The following is a 26,613-nucleotide window of genomic DNA, read 5'->3' on the forward strand; positions in this document are numbered from 1 at the left end:
CTCACGGTCGTCTCTGTACAGTAATACCCATGAATGGCTTGATCAATGGCCAGGGCTAAGTCATTACGGCTGCGTTAAAAAGTAATAAACAGCGGCATGTGAACATGCCTCTCGGTGCTTGTTTTCAAACGCAGCCCCGGTACACAGGTCATATGCTGGTGGCAATTATGAAAAAAATGGAGTGCAGCCCGCAGTGAATCCTGGGTAATTAATAAGCAGGATGTGAGCGTAGTGGAACAGGGTTTAGAGCTGACCTCAGGTCTGTGTGAGTGTGACAGGGGGGCACAGAAGTACAGTAGGGTCAGTTGGCCGTGTGTGTGAGACTCAGACAGATGGAAGTGGACAGGGTCTGTTCTGCTGGTTGGAGGGCATGTGCAGACTGTGTGTCTTTGGTGAAAAAAAACCTCTGTGAAAAAACACAGAAAACGTCAATCTGATTTCCAGAGGTAAGGGAAGGAAATACGTTCATTTTTTTTTAGAAATGAGGCGGGAATTGGTGGTACAACGGTTCAAACGGGACAGGGCTAAATGAGGTACCCACAATGCAGATCAGGCTCACTGCTCTGGAACGGAGATGAGGAGAAAACACACTGGCTGGCTGGCTGATTTGGTTTTCCAACCCGCAGCTTCCTCGTACCTCATTTGCCACTGAGCTGGAGGCAATGTTCCTCTGGATGCCAGGATGTGTGTGGTGTGTGGCGTGGGCATGTGAGTGTGTTGGAGGTGTCCAGAAGGCCCTTTTTCACAACCAATTCATCCATCCCCATGCATCCATTCCTCCATACACATGTACACAACAGTACGGGAAAGAGAGCGTCTGAACTCACTGCACGTAGCGTCGGCCTCGTCTGATCCGTCGGCACACTCCGGCTCCCCGTCACAGCGCCACCGCTGGGGAACACACTGGCCGTTCTCACACGCAAAGTCTGTGGTGGCACACGTCTTCTTTGCTGCTCAGAGAGAGAGGGATAGGGAAGGAGAGAGAGAGAGAGAGAGAGAGAGAGAGAGAGAGAGAGAGAGATAGAGAGAGAGAGAGAGGGAAGGAGAGGGAAGGAGAGAGAGATCAGATTAGTATTCAAATACACAACTCAAGCTAAGTGAAATGGAGTCTCGCTTTGAACAAACGATGAAAACCTCGAGGTCGGGTTTACAATCAGGCCCACTACCTAATAAGCAAACGACACAAAAAGTGTCCAGATGCAAGCTTCAGTTCATATACCCCCACTTTACAAATACCCTCCCAAATCTGTCCATTTGTCTCAGTACCCAGAGATTGCAGCAAGGGCAGACTGTTGTTAGATTACCAGTCTCATAACCCATCTAACCCCATTCTCCAGTCACTCTCTCCGAGCAGAACGGAGCAGCCCAAAGAAAAATTGGAGCGCTTGAGCGTGTCACAGGGAGAGCTAAAGCTTCTTCTTCTTGACCGGGAGAGGTCTGAACAAGAGAAAGCACTCACCTCATGTGAGAGAGAGAGAGAGAACAACGCCTCGCTCCACTAGCCTGAAGAACAACACACACCGGGACTAACTGCCCTGTTCTCTTCCTCATTTACATGCCTTGGTTTAAACACTGTTGTGCCCACGGGACGGCACGAGCCTAAAATGTCAATTAGTGGTGTGCTAGGCTAGTCAGAATCACTGCAGTGGAGTGTGAGGGGGATCGCTAGGGGTTTAGCCTTGCCTGGCTGGGGAGAGGCTAGTTAGGCTAAAAATGTTAGCCTAAAAATGTCAACTACATTGACTACATCTAATGTAGGTTATTGTACTGTAGCACTAATCAGAATCACTGTATTGGAGTGGGATGATTGCTACGGCCTAGCCCAGTCTGGCTGAGTAGACTAGCGGCTTGTTAGCCTATTGTTTATGTGATGTAGCCCACCTTGGGTGGCCAGACTGGGGCGGTTCAAATCACTGCATATGAATGATGCCCCCCCCCCCCCCAGGGACTCATAACACAACAGGAAGATAGTGCAGTGAAACAAAACGTGTCGGATTCGGACTATTACACCTGACAGCACTCGCGTCATTACCTGCTAGGTTACTGCCTGCCATGCTGGAAAGTACAGAGAAGTCACAAACAACTCCTAATACACCCCCTAACACATTTGGTAATTGGTATTTTATTGGGATCCCCATTAGCTTTTGCGAAAGCAGCAGCTACTCGTCCTAGGGTCCACATAGAACATGAAACATTACGTAATAGGGTCGTTCCATCAATTTGGTGCTTCTTGAGAAGTGTAACTTAGTCCCAAAAAAACGTTTTTTAATTTCACTTAATTTTAACATTCTGTCATAATGAGCACATAAAAAACTAGTTTTACCATCTCAAGACGTGAAATTACAAAATGGCTATAGTAAGTGCCAAATAAAGTAAAAGGGTTGACAGTAACAGGGTTTCTTCTTAAATCAGCCATAAATCGCCTCGTGAAAAGGGGAATGGATGCTTGTCGTGGCAATTGAATGCAAGCTTATTTAAAAAAAAAAATTGTTGAAACATTTCTAGGCTGTCTATCTATGGTTAACATGGTTATACTCAACTCAGTTTTCCACCACAAAACACCAGAAAATGGCCAAAAAGACTTGAACCAGCTCACCTGCTTTTATTAGACATTCAGAGCGTCTTTAGAATAAAAAAATAAAAAAATAAACGTTTCACCATATTAAAATGAGAGTCCAGTTCACATAACATGGTTGACCTTAAAATGATGGACAGACATAAATGAATCACTAATCACATTAATTAAATAAATAATAGTGAAACTTTTAGTGGGTTAAAATCTTCCTAGAATTGACACAGGGTTGACGGAGGGACATGTCAAAATGCTGAATTTTGAATGATCAAATTCTCCTTGTGTCCTATATTAAAGAGGAACTTCATTTGACATAACAGGCTGTTACAATTCAATATTGGTGCACAAGTTCTACTTAAAATATCAAAGGTACGCAAAGGCACTAATTTCATGGAATGACCCATGAACGCTAATAGACAAGAACAGCTCAAGGACCGAACTACGTACAGTTGAGCAACACAATGGGGAAGTACCTAAAAGTCCTACCAACATCTTCTAATGGATGAGGACAAGAGTCTCCATTATAATGGGACATGAAGTAGAAGTATTTTCCCGATGGCTATAACAAAAACACCCCGATTCTATAATACAATTTTCAAGCAGTTAAAAAGAAAACTCCAAAGTACATGGCTGTGAGGATTGCAGAGGAAGAAGCTACATCCACAGAGGTCCTGTGTAATGGAATTACACATCCCTGTAGACTCAACAAATCCCCTCCCGGCGTGTGCGTGTGTTCGTGACCGCAATATAATGCAAGTGTGTCACTGAACACAAGTCCCCCCCAGTCTCCTATTATTTTATCTGGGAATTCATCTAACTCCCTTCCATCTCCCCAGCCAGTCTCCCACTCCACACATACAAGACCAAAAGTATGTGGACACTCGTTGAAAATCTCATTCCAAAATCATGGGCATTAATATGGAGTTGGTGCCAACGTTGCTGTTATAACAGCCTCCACTCTTATGGGAACGCTTACCACTAGAAGATAGAACATTGAGCATTAGTGAGGTCGGGCACTGAGGTTGGCCGATTCGACCTGGCTCGCAGCCGGCATTCCAATTAATTTCAATTGATGGGGTTGAGGTCTTGGCCAGTCAAGTTCTTCCACATGGATCTCGACAAACCATTTATGTATGGACCTCGCTTTGTGCACGGGGGCATTTTCATGCTGAAACAAGAAAGGGCCTGCACCAAACTGTTGCCACGAAGTTGGAAGCACAGAATCATCTAGAATATCATTGCTTGCTGTAGCGTTAAAATGTCCCTTCACTGGAACTAAGGGGCCTAACCCGAACCATGAAAAACAGCCCCAGACTATTATTCCAAATCCACCAAACTTTACAGTTGGCACTATGCATTCAGGCAGGTAGCGTTCTACTGGAATCCGCCAAACCCAGGTTTGTCCGTCGGACTGCCAGATGGATAAGCGCGATTAAGCACTCCAGAGAACTCGTTTCCACTGCTCCAGAGTCCAATGGTGGCGAGCTCAACACCCCTCCAGTCAACGCTTTGCATTACGGATGGTGATCTTAGGCTTGTGCGCGGCTGCTCGGCATAGGAAACCCATTTCATGAAGCTCCCGTCAAACAGTTCTTCTGCCGACGTTGCTTCCAGAGGCAGTTTGGAACTCAGTAGTGAGTGTTGCAATTGAGGATGATATTTATGAGCTACGCGCTTCAGCACTCAGCCATCCCATTCTGTGAGCTTGTGTGGCCTACCACGTCGCGGCTGAGCCGTTGTTGCTCCTAGACGTTTCCTCTTCACAATGACACCACTTACAGTTGACCGGGGCAGCTCTAGCAGATCAGATATTTGATTAACTGACTTGTTGGAAAGGTGGCATCCTATGACGGTGAGATGTTTTAAGTCACTTGAGCTCAGTAATGCCATTCTACTGTCAATGTTTTCCTATGGAGATTGCATGGCTGTGTGCTCAATTTTATACACCTGTCAGCAACGGTGGGGCTGAAATATCCGAACCCACTAATTTGAAGTGGTGTCCACATATATATATATTTTATTTCACCTTTATTTAACCAGGTAGGCCAAGTTTTCATTTACAACTGCGGTCTGGCCAAGATAAAGCAAAGCAGTGCGACAAAAACAACACAGAGTTACAAATGGGATAAACAAATGTACAGTCAATAACACAATGGGGAAAAAATGATATACAGTGTGTGCAAATGTAGTAAGATTAGGGAGGTAAGGCAATAAATAGGCTATAGTGGCGAAATAATTACAATTAGCATTAACACTGGAGTGATAGATGTGCAGATGATGATGTACAAGTAGAGATACTGTGATACCAAATGGGCAAAAATAAATAACAATATGGGGATGAGGTAGTTGGGTGGTCTATATACAGATGTGCTGTGTACAGGTACAATGATCGGTAAGCTGCTCTGACAACTGATGCTTACATGAAGTACCAGTAAAAAATTTGGACATAACTACTCATTCAAGGGTTTTTCAATATTTGTACTATTTTCTACATTGTAGAATAATAGTGAATACATAAAAACTATGAAAAAACACGTGGCATCATGTAGTAACCAAAAAAGTGTTAGAAGAATCTCAAATATAAAATATATTTAGACTTGTTTAAGTAGCCACCCTTTGCCTTGATGACTGCTTTGCACACTCTTGGCATTCTCTCAACCAACTTCATGAGGTAGTCACCTGGAATGCATTTCAATTGACAGGTGTGCCTTGTTAAAAGTGAATTTGTCAAATGTCTTTCCTTCTTAATGCATTTGAGCCAATCAGTAGTGTTGTGACAAGGTAGGGGTGGTATAAAGAAGATAGCTCTATTTGGTAAAAGGCCAAGTCCATATTATGGCAAGAAAAGCTCAAATAAGCAAAGAGAAACGACAGTCCATCATTACATTAAGACACGAAGGTCAGTCAATACGGGAAAAAATCAAGAACTTTGAAAATGTGCAGTCGCAAAAACCATAAAGCGCTATGATATAACTGGCTCTCATGAGGACCGCTACAGGAAAGGAAGACCCAGAGTTACCTCTGCTGCGGAGTATAAGTTCATTAGAGTTACCAGCCTCAGAAATTACAGCCCAAATAAATGCTTCACCAAGTTCAAGTAACGGACACATTTCAACATCAACTGTCCAGAGGAGACTGCGTGAATCAGGACTTCATGGTCGAATTTCTGCAAAGAAACCACTACTAAACAACACAAATAAGAAGAAGATACTTGCTTGGGCCACGAACCACCAGCAATTGACATTAGAACAGTGGAAATCTGTCATTTGGTCTGATGTCCAAATTTGAGATCTTTGCTTCCAACCGCCGTGTCTTTGTGAGATGCAGAGTAGGTGAACGGATGATCTCCGCATGTGTGGTTCCCACCGTGAAGCATGGAGGAGGAGGTGTGATGGTGCTTGCTGGTGACACTGTCTGTGATTTATTTAGAATTCAAGGCACACTTAACCAGCATGGCTACCAAAGCATTCTGCAGCGATACGCCATCCCATCTGGTTTGCACTTAGTGGGACTACCATTTGTTTTTCAACAGGACAATGATCCCCAGATGGGATGATTGGAGGGACATATAGGGGTACGGAGAGTGGGTAGTAGGGTGCCTAAGGATGTATAGGGGTGGGAGAACACTCCAATGGGGTGAGGGGGACTAAGGAAACAGAGCAACGGCAGACCTATCAATCACCCACAATCTCTCCCACCCTCTCTCCATCCCTCCCTCTCGTCCTTTCTTATCTCAAGGACAAAAGAGCAAATAATCCATGGAAAGAATAGTAGGAATTTCTCATTACCTCCCCCACCCACCTTCAAACTGCTTTAAGTGAGGGTTTCACCATTGTAGCCCACCACAATATGCTTTTAATATTATCCCAAGAAAAGGAAATGTTAGCTTGAAGGACTGCCAGATGTTGTTGAATTGGTGTGAGTTTAGTGTCTCCAGTGATTGGACAGGCAGTGCCATGTGGTGCGGTGGTATTCCGAGGGACTCGTGTGCTGTTGATTTTTGTTCATTCATCTCCCAGCGCTGTGTTGTGTGTGTGTGTTGTGGCACACAGTAATCTTGCCCATTCTCCACAGCTGCCTCAAGGATTTGTTGATGTATGACTTATGCATCAAGATCCCCTGTGCCACACAGAAGTGGCAAACGCGTGCACATCCACAAACAAACACCCCAAAAAAGCTAACAACTATGTATACACACATCCCCCTCGAATGTGGACAGAGTTGCAGACACAAATAAATACACAAATATACGTTTACCTCCTTCGCCAGCTGAGACATGTCATGAGAATGCCATCCATATAGAATACCTTTAACTCACTGTAAAGGGTGTGAGTCCATGAGCTGAATACATACAATATATCCACATACAAGTAACACACGCAAGTACGCGCTCACACACGCACATCACACAGCCCTGTCTCAGACCAACCAGAACAGGTATTATTTTTCCCATTCCCGCTGTGATTCCTATTCATTATCCTGTAGGCCCACCCACTTTCCCTGATCAGCTGAGAGAAGACAGGAAGCTCCTCTCGGAGCTACCGGCATTCTCCCAATGACACGCTCCAGGGGCCACCATGATTACTGACTGACTCGGGTGACCTGGGATGTTTACCGAGCCCCCGCCGCACCTCTAAGGAATCCGCCACGTCGCCGTAACAACACAGGGATGTGAATTGAGAAGAAGCGACAGAGGAGCAGAGGAAACAGGTGAAGGTCAGGAACCTCGGAGTCATTCAATTTCCACACTCCATTTACCCCTCAAAACGTGTTCTCACCATCACGGGGAAGGAGACAATGTAATGTATAGCTACACCACTACAATAACAATGAAGGGGAAACGTTCAACCTTGTTTGGTGTGATTGCCCTGTTTTTGTTTAGTGCTGCATTCGAAATGGCGCCCTATGGCACCCTATGACATATATATGGTTGATAATAGGTGTTGATAAGCTGTATTGAAGGGCTGAGGTAGACAATCCTTTATGTGCTCACTGTGTGATACGACGAGCCAGGGCCATTACCAGATGGAAGGATCTGTCCGGCGTCTTAAGATGTGGCATAAACAGAGCCACTCCCTTTTGATAAAACGAAAATCCAATTAATTTGCCAAGAGTTAAACTAGGTTGAGTATGCTTTAAGGGCAGCCTTTCTTTACTTTCTCTCTCAGTGAGGTCGTACTCACACAATCCACCTTTCTGATTCAGAGGGGTCGGGTTGAATGCGAAAGACACATTTCAGATGAATGCTATCAGTTGTGCAACTGACTAATCAAATTAAATTAAATGTTATTTGTCACATACACATGGTTAGCAGATGTTAATGCGAGTGTAGCGAAATGCTTGTGCTTCTAGTTCCGACCGTGCAGTAATATTTAACAAGTAATCTAACAATTTCATAACAACTGCTTTATACACAATAGTGTAAAGGAATGAATACGAATATGTATATAAAAATATATGAATGAGTGATGGTACAGAACAGTATAGGCAAGATGCAGTATATGGTATAGAGTACAGTGTATACATATGAGATGAGTAATGTAGGGTATGTAAATATTATATAAAGTGGCATTGTTTAAAGTGACACACTAATTACATCCAATTTGAAATTATTAAAGTGGCAAGAGATTTGAGTCAGTATGTTGGCAGCAGCCACTCAATGTTAGTGACGGCTGTTTAACAGTCTGATGGCATTGAAACGTTTTTTCAGTCTCTCGGTCCCAGCTTTGATGCACCTGTACTGACCTCGCCTTCTGGATGATAGCGGGGTGAACAGGCAGTGGCTTTTGGTGGCTGTTGTTCTTGATGATCTTTTCGGCCTTCCTGTGACATCGGGTGGTGTAGGTGTCCTGGAGGGCAGGTAGTTTGCCCCCGGTGATGCGTTGTGCAGACCTCGCTACCCCCTGGAAAGCCTAAGGCTTGTGGGCAGAGCAGTTGCTGTACCAGGCGGTAATACAGCCCGACAGGATGCTCTCGATTGTGCATCTGTAAAAGTTTGTGAGTGTTTTTGGTGACAAGACAAATTTCTTCAGCCTCTTGAGGTTGAAGAGGCGCTGTTGCGCCTTCTTCACCACACTGTCTGTGTGGGTGGACCATTTCAGCTTGTCCATGATGTGTACGCCAATGAACTTAAGACTTTCTACCTTCCCTACTACTGTCCTGTCGATGTGGATAGGGGGGGGGTGCTCCCTCTGCTGTTTCCTGAAGTCCACAATCATCTCCTTTGTTTTGTTGACAGGAATCATAATTTATTCGAAAACACAGTTTCCATCATAATTTGACGCAATAAAGAAAATTAGAAGGGGAAAAAACGGTAAAAATGAACATTTCAGCCTCCCGGGTGGCATAGTGGTCTAAGGCACTGCATCGCGGTGCTAGCTAGCTGTGCCACCAGAGATTCTGGGTTTGAGCCCAGGCTCTGTCGCAGCCGGTCGCGACCGAGAGGCCCATGGGGTAGCGCGCAATTGGCCCAGCGTCGTCCGAGTTAGGGAGGGTTTGGCCGGCAGGGATATCCTTGTCTCATCGCGCACTAGCCACTCCTGTGGCGGGCCGTGCGCAGTGCACGCTGACCAGGTCGCTAGGTGTACGGTGTTTCCTCCGACACATTGGTGTGGCTGGCTACCGGGTTGGATGTGCATTGTGTCAAGAAGCAGTGCGGCTTGGTTGGGTTATGTTTCGGAGGATGCATGGCTCTCGAACTTCGCCTCTCACGAGTCCGTACGGGAGTTGCAGCGATGAGACAAGACGGTAACTACCACCAATTGGATACCACGAAATTGGGGTGAAAAAAAAGGTTTAAATTTTGAAAATTTCTCCTATAGCTGTCATTTCCAATACACGTCGCAATGTTGTTGTTTTTTTTACATTGCTTTTGTCAAAGAAACCTGGGTCAATAGAAACCCAGACTTGGAAGGCCATGGAGAAGAGCTTCAAAAGCAAAAAGCCATAATTGACATTTGTCACGATCGTCAACGGGACTGAGAGAGGACCAAGGCGCAGCGCGTGGAAAGTACATCTTCTTTTATTTTAAAGAAGGAAAAAACAAAACAACAAACAGAACAGACGACCGTGAAGCTATACAAACATAAGTGCTGACACAAAACACTTCGACATAGACAATTCCCCACAAACAGCTAAAGCCTATGGTTGCCTTAAATATGGCTCCCAATCAGAGACAACAATAACCATCTGTCTCTAATTGAGACCCAATTCAGGCAACCATAGACTTTCCTAGAACCTACACTCAACCATAGACACAGCTAGACACCGGACTAAGGGGCAGCACCGGACTAAGGGGCAGCACCGGACTAAGGGGCAGCACCGGACTAAGGGGCAGCACCGGACTGAGGGGCAGCACCGGACTAAGGGGCAGCACCGGACTAAGGGGCAGCACCGGACTAAGGGGCAGCACCAGGATAAGGGGCAGCTCCGGACTGAGGGACGGCAGCTCCGGACTGAGGGACGGATCCTGGCTGGATGACTGCTCTGGCGGATCTTGGCTGGACGGCTCTGGCGGATGCTGGCGGTACGGCTCATGGCTGGCTGGAGGATCTGGCTGCTCATGGCTGGCTGACGGATCTGGCCGCTCATGGCTGGCTGACGGATCTGGCCGCTCATGGCTGGCTGACGGATCTGGCCGCTCATGGCTGGCGGACGGATCTGGCCGCTCATGGCTGGCGGACGGATCTGGCCGCTCATGGCTGGCGGACGGATCTGGCCGCTCATGGCTGGCTGACGGATCTGGCCGCTCATGGCTGGCTGACTGATCTGGCCGCTCATGGCTGGCTGACGGATCTGGACGCTCATGGCTGGCTGACGGATCTGGACGCTCATGGCTGGCTGACGGATCTGGACGCTCATGGCTGGCTGGCGGCTCTGGCAGATCCTGTCTGGTTGGCGGCTCTGGCAGATCCTGTCTGGTTGGCGGCTCTGGCAGATCCTGTCTGGTTGGCGGCTCTGGCAGATCCTGTCTGGTTGGCGGCTCTGGCAGATCCTGTCTGGTTGGCGGCTCTGGCAGATCCTGTCTGGTTGGCGGCTCTGGCAGATCCTGTCTGGTTGGCGGCTCTGGCAGATCCTGTCTGGTTGGCGGCTCTGGCAGATCCTGTCTGGTTGGCGGCTCTGGCAGATCCTGTCTGGTTGGCGGCTCTGGCAGATCCTGTCTGGTTGGCGGCTCTGGCAGATCCTGACTGACGAATGGCTCTAGCGGCTCCTGACTGACTAACGGCTCTGACGGCTCAGGACAGACGGGCGGCTCTAATGGCTCGGGACAGACGGATGGCTCAGATGGCGCTGGGGAGACGGATGGCTCAGATGGCGCTGGGGAGACGGATGGCTCAGATGGCGCTGGGGAGACGGATGGCTTAGATGGTGCTGGGGAGACGGATGGCTCAGATGGCGCTGGGGAGACGGATGGCTCTGGCCGGAATAGGCGCACTGTAGGCCTGGTGCGTGGTGCCGGAACTGGAGGCACCGGGCTAAGGACACGCACCTTCAGGCTAGTGCGGGGAGAAGGAACAGGGCATACTGGACCCTGGGGACGCACATTAGGCCTAGTGCGTGGTGCCGGAACTGGTGGTACCGGGCTGGGGACACGCATCTCAGGGCTAATGCGGGGAGCAGCAACAGGATGCACAGGACTCTGGAGACGCACAGGAGGCTTGGTGCGTGGTGCCGGAATTGGTGGTACCGGGCTGGAGACAAGCACCATAGGACGAGTGCGTGGAGGAGGAACAGGGCTCTGGAGACACACTGGAAGCCTGGTGCGTGGTGTAGGCACTGGTGGAACTGGACTGGGGCGGGGAGGTGGCGCCGGAAATACCGGACCGTGCAGGCGTACTGGTTCCCTTGAGCACCGAGCCTGCCCAACCTTACCTGGTTGAATGCTCCCCGTCGCCCTACCCGTGCGGGGAGGTGGAATAACCCGCACCGGGCTATGTAGGCGAACCGGGGACACCATGCGTAAGGCTGGTGCCATGTATGCCGGCCCGAGGAGACGCACTGGAGACCAGACGCGTTGAGCCGGCTTCATGACACCTGGCTCAATGCCCAATCTAGCCCTACCAGTGCGGGGAGGTAGAATAACCCGCACCGGGCTATGAACACGTACAGGAGACACCGTGCGCTCTACTGCGTAACACGGTGTTCGCCCGTACTCCCGCTCTCCACGGTTAGCCTGGGAAGTGGGCGCAGGTCTCCTACCTGCCCTCGGCCCGGTAACCTCTAAGCCCCCCCCCCAAGAATTTTTTTGGGCTGACTCACAGGCTTCCTACCGTGTCGTCGTGCTGCCTCCATTCGCCGGTATCCCTCCTCACACTGCGCCAGAGAATCCCAGGCTGGCTCCGGCACTCGCCCACCTGTCGATCGCCCACCTGTCGATCTCCTCCCACGTAGTGTAGTCCAGATTACGCTCCCATTTCCATGCCTCCTTGCACTGCTCCTGTTGCCGCTTTTCACGCTGCTTGATCCCGCATAAGTGGTGGGGAATTCTGTCACGATCGTCAACGGGACTGAGAGAGGACCAAGGCGCAGCGCGTGGAAAGTACATCTTCTTTTATTTTAAAGAAGGAAAAAACAAAACAACAAACAGAACAGACGACCGTGAAGCTATACAAACATAAGTGCTGACACAAAACACTTCGACATAGACAATTCCCCACAAACAGCTAAAGCCTATGGTTGCCTTTTTTTTTTTTTTTTTTTTTTTTTTTTTAGGGGTGGATCAGCTTAGTATTGCGGAAAGAATGTTGCTTCCAATGTAATTGTCTGCATCATTTCCATTCCCCCATATTTTTTGGGGTAAATATATATATCCATACACGTATGCATACATATACACATATATACATACACATACCTATATAGACATACATACTTTTTTAAAGAATATGCCTTTATTATTATTCCCCGCGACCCTACCACCAATCCCCCAATTGGAGTAAACTTATAAACACTTCTGCTTTTACCTTCAATTTCTACATCTTATACCTATCTTACAGACACAGTCCACTTTACAATAGTTCTCTCTTATTTGTTCTTAGTCCTTCCTCTATTTCTGTTGTCCATCCAATTTTATTTCCACTTGTAACTGTGCTATTTCACAAAAGCTCCGCACCTATACACATTTCACAGATCCCGTATGCCCTATATTGTTTATCTTGTTATTAGTCCCACCCTTCAGCTCCACCCAACCCCTCCCATCTATCTTCCAACATCATCCATTTCGGATTTCTATTTGCCATACATTTCTCAACTGTGCTGTGATGCTTCACAAAAGACCTGAACCTTCCTATTCTCATAGCTTCTACAGATTGTAAATTAAAAATAAACATCTTTGCCAAAATAATTATTATATTATTGATTGATTGACTATGGCTTTTCAAATCCCCCAGTATTGCTATCTGTAGCGTTAGTTTTAGGCAAATGTTGCAATTCTTCAGCCATTCCTGGACCTGTGACCAAAAACGAGCTACATATGGACAATACCAAAATAAATGATCTAATGACTCTGCCTCCTCACAACAGAATCTGCAGAGCTGGGAAGATTGTATACCCCATATATATAACATTCTATTAGTTGCAAGAATTTTGTACAGTAATTTATATTGAAAAATTCGAAGTTTTGAATCCGGCGTTGTTTTGCGTATCAATTCATAAACCATGTGCCATGGAATGGGTACATCGAAAATCTCTTCCCAACTATTTTGCAATTTGTATGGCACAGCTGTTAGTTTTTTGGTCCTTAAATGAAATTGGTATATGTTTTTATTTATCACACTTTTCTTTAACCATTTTTGTTCTTTAATACAGGGCCGACATACAAGTTCCTTACTCTTTTCCCCTTCTACTTGCCTCTTCCATTTTTGTGGTAATGCTGCAATTAATTGGTTGTAATTTTGGGTAGAGCAGACTTTTCCATATGTCTGTGTTAGCTGCATGTGTGACATAACTCCACCAGTCCTATTTATGATATCATTCACAAAAATTATACCTTTTTTAAACATTTCTTCGATAAATACAGTTTTTTTATCAATTATTATATTTGAATTTAACCACAATATTTGTTGTACTATTTGTTCCGTCCTTTCAGGTGGATTAAACTGAAATTGCAACCAACTTTCTAAGGCTTGTTTAAAGAATAAGGATATTTTGGAGATCATTTCCTTTTCAAACAACCGAAAATGAGCAGGTGTAATCTGAATAAAGGGAAAAAGGCCCTTCTTGAACATAGGATGAGACATTCGTACCAGTTTACTAGAGAACCAGTTTGGATTTAAGTATAACTTTTGTATGACCGATGCCTTTAGTGAGAGGTCTAATGCTTTAATATTTAATAATTTCTGCCCTCCGAATTCATATTCGTTATATAAATAGGCCCTTTTAATTTTATCTGGCTTGCCGTTCCAAATAAAATTGAATATTTTTTGTTCATATAATTTAAAAAACAGGTCACTAGGTGTAGGCAAAACCATAAGCAAATAGGTAAACTGTGATATGACTAAAGAGTTAATTAGGGTGATTTTTCCACAAATAGACAGGTATTTTCCTTTCCATGGTAGCAAGATCTTATCTATTTTTGCTAACTTTCTATAAAAATTTATTGGAGTGAGATCATTTCTTTCTTTTGGGATTTTTATACCGAGTATGTCCACATCTCCGTCAGACCATTTAATTGGTAAACTACATGGCAATATAAAATGTGTATTTTTTAGTGATCCAATACGTAATATGGTACATTTATCATAATTTGGTTTTAATCCAGAGAGGATAGCAAAGGTATCTAGATCCTCTATGAGGCCCTGGAGAGACTCTAGTTGTGGTTTTAAAAGAAAACATGAATCATCAGCGTACAATGACACCTTAGTTTTTAAGCCATGGATTTCTAATCCTTTAATATTAATGTTTGATCTAATTTTAACAGCTAACATTTCGATGGCAATAATAAATAGATATGCCGATAGTGGACAACCTTGTTTTACTCCTCTAGATAGTTTAAAACTTTCTGAGATGTAGCCATTATTTACTATTTTACACCTAGGGTTACTATACATAATTTTAACCCATTTTATAAGAGATTCCCCAAAATTGAAATATTCTAGGCATTTATATATAAACTCCAGTCGTACTTTATCAAAAGCCTTTTCAAAATCAGCTATGAAAACCAGGCCTGGTGTCCCCGATATCTCATAGTGTTCTATTGTTTCCAGTACTTGCCTTATATTATCTCCAATGTATCGTCCATGTAAAAAACCTGTCTGATTAGGATGAATAATATCTGACAAAACTTTTTTTATTCTATGCGCCAAGCATTTTGCTAGGATTTTTGCATCACAACACTGAAGTGTAAGAGGTCTCCAATTTTTTAATTGGACTGGATCTTTATATATACCACTTGGGTCCTGTTTCAGTAATAACGATATCAGACCTTCTTGTTGTGTGTCTGATAATCTACCATTTATATAGGAGTGGTTAAAACAAGTTAATAATGGTCCTTTGAGTATATCAAAAAACGTTTTGTATACTTCCACTGGTATGCCATCCAGCCCTGGAGTTTTCCCATCTTTAAAGGCCCCAATTGCAACAAGCAGTTCCTCCTCTGTAATTTGCCCTTCACATGAGTCTTTCTGTTCAGATGTTAATTTTACATTATTAATAGGAAAAAAATCCATACAATTAGTTTCAGTTAGTGGAGATGGAGGAGCCTGAAACGAAAACATATTCTTAAAGTACTTTACTTCCTCTTTCAAAATATCATTTGGTGAATCATGCGTGACTCCATCATTTGTCACAAGTTTTAATACATTTTTTTTGGTAGCATTTCTATATTGAAGATTGAAAAAGAATTTGGTGCATTTTTCCCCATATTCCATCCAGTTCGCTTTATTTTTATAATATATTACACTGGATCTTTCTTGAATAAGTTCCTCCATTTCTTTTTGTTTTTCCTCTAAATTATTCTGTGCCTCTATGGTACCGTTTTTATTGCTATCTAACTGTACTGTTAGTCCTTCAATTTCCTTTGTTAATATGGACTCTTTTGATCTAAATTGCTTTTGTTTTATAGATGAGTACTGAATTGCATGGCCTCTAAAGGCACACTTAAGTGTCCCATACAATAAGGGGATCTGCTGTACTTATGTTATGTCTGAAAAAGTCAGTTATAAAATCTTCTGTCCTAGTTCTAAACAATTTATCATCTAGTAGACTTTGATTAAATTTCCAATATCCTCGCCCACGTGGAAATTCTGTAAGAGAAATATATATGCCAATTATGTGATGATCCGACCGCATTCTATCCCCTATCAACACTTTTTTAACTTTTGGTGCCAGAGAGAATGGAATAAGAAAGTAGTCAAGACGACTAGCTTGATTCAGCCTCCGCCATGTATATCTCACTAAATCAGGGTATTTAAGTCTCCATATATCCACTAATTCCAATATATCCATGACATTCATGATTTCCTTAAGTGCCTGAGGGTGATAATTTGTAGTGTGATTTCCTTTCCGGTCTATAGAGCTATTTAAGACCGTATTAAAATCTCCCATTATAATAATAGAGTCTAGTGTTGCTTGTAGAGTTGATAAGTTCTTATATATATTTTCAAAGAAGCTTGGATCATCATTATTCATACCGTATAGGTTAACAAGCCATATTTGTTTATTGTCCAATAACATATTTAAAATAATCCATCTACCTTGAGGATCTGTTTGGACAATTTGCACATTTGGATCAAAATTATTGTTAATTAAGATCATCACCCCTTTTGAATTTCTTTGCCCATGGGAGAAATATATTTTGCCCACCCAGTTCTTTTTCCACAAAACTTCATCTAAAACTGTTGAATGGGTTTCCTGTAAACAATAAATATTATAATCCTTCTCTTTTAGCCAGGTAAATACTGATCGTCTTTTCTTATTATCTGCTAAGCCATTACAATTGTAACTGGCTATACTTATTTCACCACTTACCATGAGACACACCTTTCATTCTTTTAATCAGAATATATTTTTGTAAACGTACTATTAAAAAGTAACATAATGATTGAGTGTCTATATAGTTGTACCATGATATTTGCATTTCTACTAAGTAAACCTCCAATTGGTCCCTACTATTCCACCCACTAAAAGGCCTCATCTCGAGATGGCTTGTCATCCCAATGCCCGGCAGACCACCCTCGACCCCCTGTATCCCATAGCCCTGAACCGACTGGGATCCATTCTTTGAAAAGAGCATACAGTTCCATTTACCGAATTGAAGTAAATCAATTGCCATATGCATTTCCATTGCCGTCACCTCGATTTGTATTATATATAGCTGTGGATCATCCTCTATTGTACCTTACCTCTTTTACTTCTTCTTTCGCAACAGTTGTGGGATACACACATACACACTCAGCCCTTACCCCCACACAACCATAAGCTCACTTTCTCAACAGTTGCACCATCCCAGAGCCCAACTCAAGATGGGTCATGATTTCCAAATGCCATTGCAGTTGCAGCTGCATGAGAAGGCCTGCAAGACCGCGCAAAAAAATAAGCAAAAATTGAAATTTATTTACCATTGTCATATCCTAGATAATGGCCGTCAAATGTACACCCTATTCCTGAAAAAAACACCCACAATACGGCCACCAGTCATGACCATGTCCCCACGCATCTCCATGCAGTCCGACCTTGATTCTGTGCCACCAGGGCCACAATAATATACCCCCTCTCTGAATGTCCGAGTGTGACCCCCTCCCCATGGGTTACTGCAGCTAGTGTTGCCAGCACTGCCACTGCCTGGGTGGGGGTACCCCACCGGAATCCCCACCGGCTAGGTACAAGGTCGTCAAGGTACTCATTAGCAGCTTTGAGAAATTCCTTGTATATTTTCCTCTCCCTTTAGGGGGCTTTGGCTTTGCAGGACCAACCCTGCCAAGCAGGCTCAGAATCTTGAGGGGGCAGTGCTGCTCTTGGTCTCTGACCTCATTTTAGCTGCATATAGACCGCTTACAGCGAGCACATAAAACAGTTAGGGACTTCTCCTTAATATCTGGGTCATTCAGGTGGGTGTCTAGGGTATAGGGCCATAGACAGTACCATTAAAATAGGATAATAATTAGATATAATTTATTAAGATAAAAAAAATGTAGTTTTCCATGATAGGACAATAAATAAATAAGACGTATAATTCATTATAAAAGTATATCCATCATCTGAACAACATTGAAAGCCCTCTCATACCCGGCTCACAGCAATACATTGGCTCTGGGATATGCAACCATTTCATTACTCACTCACTCAACTTTCCAAACATAACAAATAAGATAAAAAATAAAATAAACACAAACCATACCATCCACACATACTGTGCCTTCTGTTTACTTAGTTTTTATCTTCACTGTGTAAAAATAGTGCTTGTGTGTTCAATTAGTTATATGTGAAGATTTATAAAAAAGCTATATTTTTTGTTGTATTGTTACAATCAGCAACCGGGCTTGAATTGTGTTTATTTTCCTCGTCTATGAGAATTTTGTAAATTTTAAAATAACCATGGAGTAGTCTTTGTGTCTCTGAACAACTGGTTATCAATATATAGTTTATCAACGACGAGAGCTACTCGTTTCGCTTTTAATCTGTTTTCTTTGAAAATTGGATACAGAACTTTGCGCCGTTCTGCAATTTCTTTCGGAAACTGATCATTCATGCCAATTTTGGTCCCAGCAAGTCTTTTACCTAGGCTTTTAACCATTATTTTATCTTTAAATGAAGCAAATTTTGCAACGATTGGGCGTTCGTACCTCTGCCCTCTCTGTCCGAAGCGGTGAACACGTTCAAGTTGGATTTTGTCGACAACTTCGCATGGAATCTGAAGCGCTGTACGGAGGAACTCTCTAACTATAGATTCAGGAACTTCTCCTTCTTTTTCTTGGATACCTGTAAGTACCAAATTCTCTCTCATGGATCTAGTTTGAATCTCCAGTAAGGCTTCCTTCAGAACGATGTTCTCTTTTTTAATTCCATTCATTTCGGTTTGAATCTTATTGACTGTCCCTTTTAGCGCGTGTGTTTCCTTCTCCAATGTCGCAGCTTTTTCATCACTCATCTCTAGGCTTGCCTTTAACTCTTTTATATCCTTACTAAGTAATTCAAGTAAACCCAGTTTGTAATTTATTGATTTTAACAGATCAGTTTCGACCTTTACCATTCCCGGTGGTGAGAATATTAAATCGTCAGTATCTGTCGAAGAATCTCGCTTGCGTTTTGTAAACGGTTCCCCTGTCTTATTCTCCGTCATGTTTGGTTGTTGTCTGTGTTCGTAATATTTGTCGATAAATGTCTCTAGTCTTAGGATTTGTTTTGTGTTATTATCCAGATTGAAGGTTTATCACTCACCAGATTATGTAGTGCTAATATTTTAGTCTATTTAGCAGATATTTCGAATATTATGTTTTATCTTGAGGTGCTCTACATAACTTCGTTCAGTCCGCCATTACCTTTACTTTACCTTTACGTCCGCCGTCTACGTCCTACGTCCTCTGACTACCTTATTTCCTTTGTTTAGTATGTGTTTAAGTGGTCAGGACGTGAGCTGGGTGGGCATTCTATGTTATGTGCCTATGGTTGCCTTAAATATGTCTCCCAATCAGAGACAACAATAACCAGCTCTCTCTAATTGAGACCCAATTCGGGCAACCATAGACTTTCCTAGAACCTACACTCAACCATAGACACAGCTAGACACATTCACTCAACACAAACCCATACACTACACCCAACACCCCCTTTACCATATAACCACCCAAAACCGACAAAACACAAACATTCCCCATGTCACACCCTGACCTAACTAAAAATAATTAAGAAAACAAAGAATACTAAGGCCAGGGCGTGACAACATTGATAAAAAGAAGAAATTCGGCCTGGAAAAAATAAATAACTAATGTCTTAACTTGAAGGTTTTATTCAGTAAGTTTGTTTGCCACAATGCTCCCTGAGCGACAACGCAAGAAAGCAGTGCCAATAAAGCTTGTTATCATTTTAATCATAAAATGTTCAAGTTTCTACACGTGTAGGGTCTTTGATCACTCTTTTGTTGATGAGAATTTTCCTGCGCCGCAGGAAATGCAGGTGTGCTTCGTGATTTACATAAATTCACCTTAAACCTGCACCAAAACACGGTTATATTAACAGTATTCCACTTTGCAAGTAGCCTCATTTTGACCAGCTAACAGATTAAAACAAGCAACATTATGGACTAAACATTTCAAATCCTCAAATTAAGATCCTACACCTGTAAGTTTCCCGGTCACAACGGTTCCCCATGTTGACAACAACATTGTGTTTCTTGTTCTTAGCTGAATGACGCTGGGGATTCACAGTGCCACACCCTTTTAATAAGAGAAACGCAGATCAGCTTTTGGTTTTTATTTTCTCTTTCTGGACTTTCGGCGAGGACGTGCATACTCATCTCCTGTATGGCTACATCTTTCCCAACCCTGACGGATCACCTGCACTGTTCCATCTGCACAGAGATCTTCACCCGGCCTGTGATTCTCAGCTGCCAGCACACCTTCTGCAAAAGACGCATTGAAAGAAGCCTGAACGCTGCACTGAGGGCAAATGTCCAAATCTGCAGGCTGCAAGGAATATGGCAAACCAGCTGAAACTGGAAGAACAAAGAGGGGCCAAGAGAGGGAAAAAAAGGAGAGGATATGAGTGTTGTGAACGTGGAGCATCTCGGAAGCTCTTTTGTGTGATGGACGATGAGCTCATCTGATTCATTTGTGAGGGTAAAGACCTGTAGAAGAGGCCCAGAAAGATCTGAAGACCGAGGTAGCTACAGTTTTAGATCACCTTAACAACATGATTGGTGGTATAAAAAAAGTGGAATGAGGGGCAAAAAAAACTGAAATCACTAAAGCAAAGAGTTACTCAGAACAGGTCAAAAGCCAGATCAGTGCCTGTTTTGAGGAGTTCCGGGAGAAGTTGAGAGTGAAAGAAGAGGGGCCATTAAGATTCAGAGATAAGGAGGGGGACGTGGCCAGCGAAGAACAGAACATTTCCCTCCTGGGGAAAGAACTGGCAGAGATGGGCACGCAAGCAGCCTCTCTGTAGTGGGTGGAGATGGGCCAAAAGATTGTCCAGAATAAGGACACTCGAATGTATGATTTTAAGAGGAATTATCTGTTCCTGAAGGAGCAAGAGTCTGCTGGGTTTTGTCTGGCACGGCCCAACCAGAGCCTTTCACTCATAATAAAACCTTTGCAAATATTGGGAATTGTCTGGGAATTAATGAAAGAAAGACTTTGGACAACAGTGTACAGGTCTAAACGTGTTATTCCAAAGACAAACTCATTATACATTACTGTTAATCAAAAGGATAAATTACATGTTACTTAAACCTCTATTTAGTAAGTCTAAATGCTACAACACTCCATAAACTGCAATGCAAGAAAACAACGACTGATATTTTTGGGGGGGATGTTTGTTGGTTTTACATTTGTTTCAACCACATTCCCATTACACTGTAGAATCACCTTAAATATTATGATTATTCTTAATGATTAGTATTTTTTTAGCACTTTCACTACTTCAACGAAAGTCAAATGAAAGTAACACGTGTAAGCAAACAAACAACCGATACATTTCCTTCATGGATAATAAGATCATACACGTAAAGTGGATCAAGTATCGACTGGCGGAATAAAAACGACTTAAAAACGACAATGTTTATTTATTTTTCCCTCAAGGAGTTTAGATTTGCCTAACTTTCACCCAGGAAGATTGAATATGAGTGCAGTGTTACTGAGGGATTAACTGACCAGTGTGTGCGTGCCTGCCTGCCTACGTGCCTGCGCGCGTGTGTATGAAAGAGGGACGGGGGATAGAAAAGTGACACAGTGTGAAAGGGGTCTGTTCAGAAGATGAAAGACCTGTCTAGCTCCTGAATGATGAGAGGGATGAGAGGGAAATGGTGGTAAGAGCAGTGAAATACCTCAACACTGCAATACGGATAAAAGCACCAGCCCCTGTCCTCTATACAATAGTATACAGTCCCAGGGTGATGTATAGATTATGGATGGATGGACTACAAAGGGCCAGAGATGTGAGATCGGACGCCTGCAGAGAGATGTAGAGATCATCAAACACCCCTCAGCCTGGAGCAGAATTCAACCAGCCACACTTACAATGAACCTCCAGTTCCTGCTTCTGAGCTTCCCCTTCTGAACAGATGAAACCCACGCCTTAGGGTACAAATGAGCCAATCTCAAATGAGAGTTAGCTTGTTGATGCTGACCGTCTTCCTATACCTCTTTATGAGAGACTAGTGTCCCAAGCCTTTGCTCTCTGAGTGTGTTTACAGTACCAATTCAATCCCCCAGGTGTACGAGAAAGATTGGACTGAGCAAAAAACACCCAACTCTCTAATAAGACATGCTAATACGGTCTTAAAGTGTTACCTAAACTCGCCTTCCTCCCGCCCGCGCTTTAGGCAAATAAATCCATCTTAAAAAACAAAACAAAAAACTGAAAACAGAACAAACACATCTTGGTGACCGTCAGACTTATTTATCTGCGAGCCCGGTGCGTATTTCAAAAGGCCCGGCCCAGATAACACGAGGGAAAATGAAGGCGAGAAGGTAAGGCGCTTTGAGAGAGCCCCACTAACGCTAGCTCGTCAGCGCTACAGCTTTCTAATGCGGCTTGACACAGGTTTATCTCCTTCCCCTGTGCCGTGGTGCGTGCTGACTCCTAGAAATCACAGGCATCCACGCCGCCTCAAACTTTTTTCCTCTCTTTTCATTCCATCTTTCTTTCGCACTGTTGTCATTCAAGACTTCCGAGAGGATTTGGAGTGTTTTTGTTAAGCAGTCACTTTAGGGGGAGAATACACAGAGCGAGATGTTGAATGGAGAGGGTGTGTGTGGAGTAGAATGGGAATAGGATTGGGGCGGAATACCGTAGATATCGCATACCGGGGTATTTGGAAAAAGGACACAATGGTTTTCCCAATACCGTTAATAACGTCAAAACTTTTTCAATACATTTGAATATTTGCAGTTAAGTTGATACCAGCAGTCAACTTGTGCAATACGTTAGGAGGAAAAGCAGATTACGTTCTTCATTTCACCTGTCACATTATTTGACGTTATGAAGCTTACCGTAGTTCCCCAGAACAGTTGAGCCAGTCACGTGTTTGTTGGAAATAGCAGAACTGGAGAATGTGGGAGCTGGTGAGTCCAGCTGTGTATTTGGTATGACTTGCAAGTTAGCTAAGTAAGTGGCTGAATGAATGAGGAGACATCCTATAGTGTTAGCTTTCTGCCGTGTTTGGTAAGTCAAAGGGCTTTGGATGACTTATCTGTACAGTACAGCTGTCACTGCTGCTATCTTTGTGCAAATGTCTTGTCCTCTCCGTTCTCGGCCCGTCAGCTACTTCCCCCTCTTGCCCTAGCGACTCAAGACTCCACACAGACACGGTGTGCACACATACTGTTCCAGAGTCTGTACTGTTCTACCTTCAGACAAAGCATTGAGCTTTGTTCATTTGCACAATGTCTCTCGTTCACATTCGCTTGCAAATGTCCAAACTCACCAAAAATTATATTCGGTTGCTACGACTAATACTTGTACACTACCGGTCAAAAGTTTTAGAACACCTACTCATTCAAGGGTTTTTCTTTATTTTTACTATTTTCTACATTGTAGAATAATAGTGGACATCAAAACTATGAAATAGCACATATGGAATCATGTAGTAACCAAAAAAGTGTTAAACAAATCAAAATATATTTGATATTCTTCCTTTGCCTTGATGACAGCTTTGCACACCCTTGGCATTCTCTAAACCAGCTTCACCTGGAATGCTTTTCCAACAGTCTTGAATGAGTTCGCACATATGCTGAGTACTTGTTCGCTGCTTTTCCTTCACTCTGTGGTCCGACTCATCCCAAACCATCTCACTTTGGTTGAAGTCGGGAGATTGTGGAGGCCAGATCATCTGATGCAGCACTCCATCACTCTCCTTCTTGGTCAAATAGCCCTTACACAGCCTGGAGGTGTGTTGGGTCATTGTCCTGTTGAAAAACAAATGATAGTCCCACTAAGCCCAAACCAGATGGGATGGCGTATCGCTGCAGAACGCTGTGGTAGCCATGCTTGTCAAGTGTGCCTTGAATTCTAAATAAATCACAGACAGTGTCACCAGCAAAGCACCCCCACACCATAACACCTCCTCCATGCTTTAAAGTGGGAAATACACATGCGGAGATCATCCGTTCACCCACACCGCGCATCACAAAGACACAGCGGTTGGAACCAAAAAATCTACAATTTGGACTTCAGACCAAAGGACACATTTCCACCGGTCTTATGTCCATTGCTCGTGTTTCTTGGCCCAAGCAAGTCTCTTCTTCTTATTGGTGTCCTTTAGTAGTGGTTTCTTTGCAACAATTCGCCCATGAATACCTGATTCACACAGTCTCCTCTGAACAGTTGATGTTCAGATGTGTCTGTTACTTGAACTGTGTAAAGCATGTATTTGGGCTGCAATTTCTGAGGGTGGTAACTCTAATTAACTTATCCTCTGGGTCTTCCATTCCTGTGGTCGTCCTCATGAGAGCCAGTTTCATCATAGCGCTTGATGGTTTTTGCGACTGCACTTGAAGAAACGTTCAATGTCCTTGAAATGTTCTGTATTGACTGTCCTTCATGACTTAAAGTAATGATGGACTGTCATTTCTCTTTGCTTATTTGAGCTGTTCCTGCCATAAAATGGACTTGGTCTTTTACCAAATAGGGCTATCTTCTGTATACCCCCCCTACCTTGTCACAACACAACTGATTGGCTCAAACGCATTAAGAAGGAAATTCCACAAATTAACTTTGAAGAAGACACACCTGTTAATTGAAATGCATTCCAGGTGACCAACTCATGAAGCTGGTTGAGACAACGCCAAGAGTGTGCAAAGCAGTCATCAAGGCAAAGGGTGGCTATTTGAAGAATCTCAAATGTAAAATATATTTTGATTTGATTAACACTTTTCTGGTTACTACACGACTCCATATGTGTTATTTCATAGTTTTGATGTCTTCACTCTTATTCTACAATGTAGGAAATAGTCAAAATAAAGAAAAACCCTTGAATGAGTAGGTGTTCTAAAACCTTTGACGGGTAACTGTACATACATTTTTTGCGCTTCTTAGCATATTTAGCTAGCAGCCTCTATTGAAATGTACTATTAGTTTGTGCTAACATTCTGATAATTTTTTTGTGTTTTTAGCAGCCCCTTGTTTACTAAAATGGTAATACCGTGGTATGTATCCTGTTCCTATTTGCTCATGACTAATAAGGAAGGAACGTTACAACCAATAACCTGCTGGATAAGGTAGCCACAAAACGAAAATATGACTATTTCCCCTTAATTCAACTGGTTTCAGTTTGGCATCAGTATTGTTGGCAGAAGGCATTGCCCTTGACTGAAACTCTTATTTATCCTGTTGTTATACTCCATGTCATTCATTCTGAGACGCCATGTTTTTCCCAGACAGGACCTGGGTGCATCAGCGACATGTCACAGCTCAAGACCTCCCAAATCCTGTCACATACAGCGGGGTCTCCTCGGCCATGGCTTACATAAGCAAGGGCTTATAGGCAGGGAGCAGGGCCACAAAGAAGCTTACTGACTACCAGAATGAAATCACCAGAAAGGAAAAAGAGAGATGCAGGGCACACAAAAATGTAATAAAAATTTTAATGCTATCTAAATTGCTTGTTTCATGTGAGTCTACAGATTCTCTCTCTCTCTCTCTCTCTCTCTCTCTCTCTCTCTCTCTCTCTCTCTCTCTCTCTCTCTCTCTCTCTCTCTCTCTCTCTCTCTCTCTCTCTCCTCTCTCCTCTCTCTCTCTCTCTCTCTCTCTCTCTCTCTCTCTCTCTCTCTCTCTCTCTCTCTCCTCTCTCTCCTCTCTCTCTCTCTCTCTCTCTCTCTCTCTCTCTCTCTCTCTCTCTCTCTCTCTCTCTCTCTCTCTCTCTCTCTCTCTCTCTCTCTCTCTCTCTCTCTCTCTCTCTCTCTCTCTATTCCATTCTTCAATCAAACGCATGAGCGGCGTAGAGACTGTAGGCTACAGTGTTATCAGTAGAAATCACAGCCATTAGAGCCTGTCTCATTATGTGGAGCTAGCTAGCTCTGCACTGAGCTGTGATCGCATTAGGCCTTAAAAGTAACAGTTCAGCAGCTTTCACCTCGCGTCCGTCTCTCTTCCCTTGGTACGCCAAACACACTCCAGCTCCATGCCACATCGCCACATTCCCATCCAAATTAAATCAATAGGAATTGATCTCCAGCAACTGCCCTGCTGGCTACAACATAATAACATTTTCAAAATTCTCGTACACCGCACACATTTTCCCCCCCTCCACGTCTTCTGATGCCATTTGCCTAGAGGGCTCAAACTCACAACGCACACGTGGTGATTGTGGTTTAGCGTCTGAAAATGGGATCAAACAGATCATAGAGACAGAGATCTGTTCGCCAGCATGTGTCAGCTTCACAGCCTGGTAATTAGGCTACAGACAATAAGGCCCATTGTTTTGGTGGAGGAAGAAGATGTGTGGAGGGTTTACGTCAGCCATATCTACTGCATGAAGGGCTGGCAAACCTCTCTGACTGCAAATGGCCAGTAAATCAGTAAAGCTCAGGCAGTAACAATGTTGAAGGTGTTGCCGTAACAGGTATTACAGTAACGTGTGTGTGTGTGTGTGTGTGTGTGTGTAGGGGTATTCTACCAAATCACAGGTAAGGTAGTTGTTGGTGTGCCTGGGACAAATTACATCACATCATTCTGCTCAGCCAATTCTCATTAGAGGTGAGAAATGCACCCTTTACAATACATACACAACACACACACACACACACACACACACACACACACACACACACACACACACACACACACACACACACACACACACACACACGATCACAATAGGCCATCTGAGTGACATCCAGCTCTAAGAGCTGACCTGCATTGAATTATTAAACATTCAGACAGCGATACCC

The 26,613-nt window shown here is 43.6% G+C and overlaps 1 protein-coding gene across 4 annotated transcripts in view; it reads right to left on the reverse strand.

Moving 5' to 3' along the window:
• The window catches only part of LOC129855533 (low-density lipoprotein receptor-related protein 8-like), a 258,688-nt gene that overhangs the window by 130,164 nt on the left and 101,911 nt on the right, over nucleotides 1-26,613 (reverse strand). For all 4 annotated transcript variants that reach the window (XM_055923302.1, XM_055923305.1, XM_055923303.1 and 1 more), the window contains exon 3: nucleotides 828-950. In XM_055923302.1, coding sequence (XP_055779277.1) covers nucleotides 828-950 — 123 coding nt within the window. The remainder of the gene's footprint in view (nucleotides 1-827; nucleotides 951-26,613) is intronic.

The sequence above is a fragment of the Salvelinus fontinalis genome, chromosome 5 (genome assembly GCF_029448725.1).
Source record: "Salvelinus fontinalis isolate EN_2023a chromosome 5, ASM2944872v1, whole genome shotgun sequence".
NCBI classification, from domain to species: domain Eukaryota; kingdom Metazoa; phylum Chordata; class Actinopteri; order Salmoniformes; family Salmonidae; genus Salvelinus; species Salvelinus fontinalis.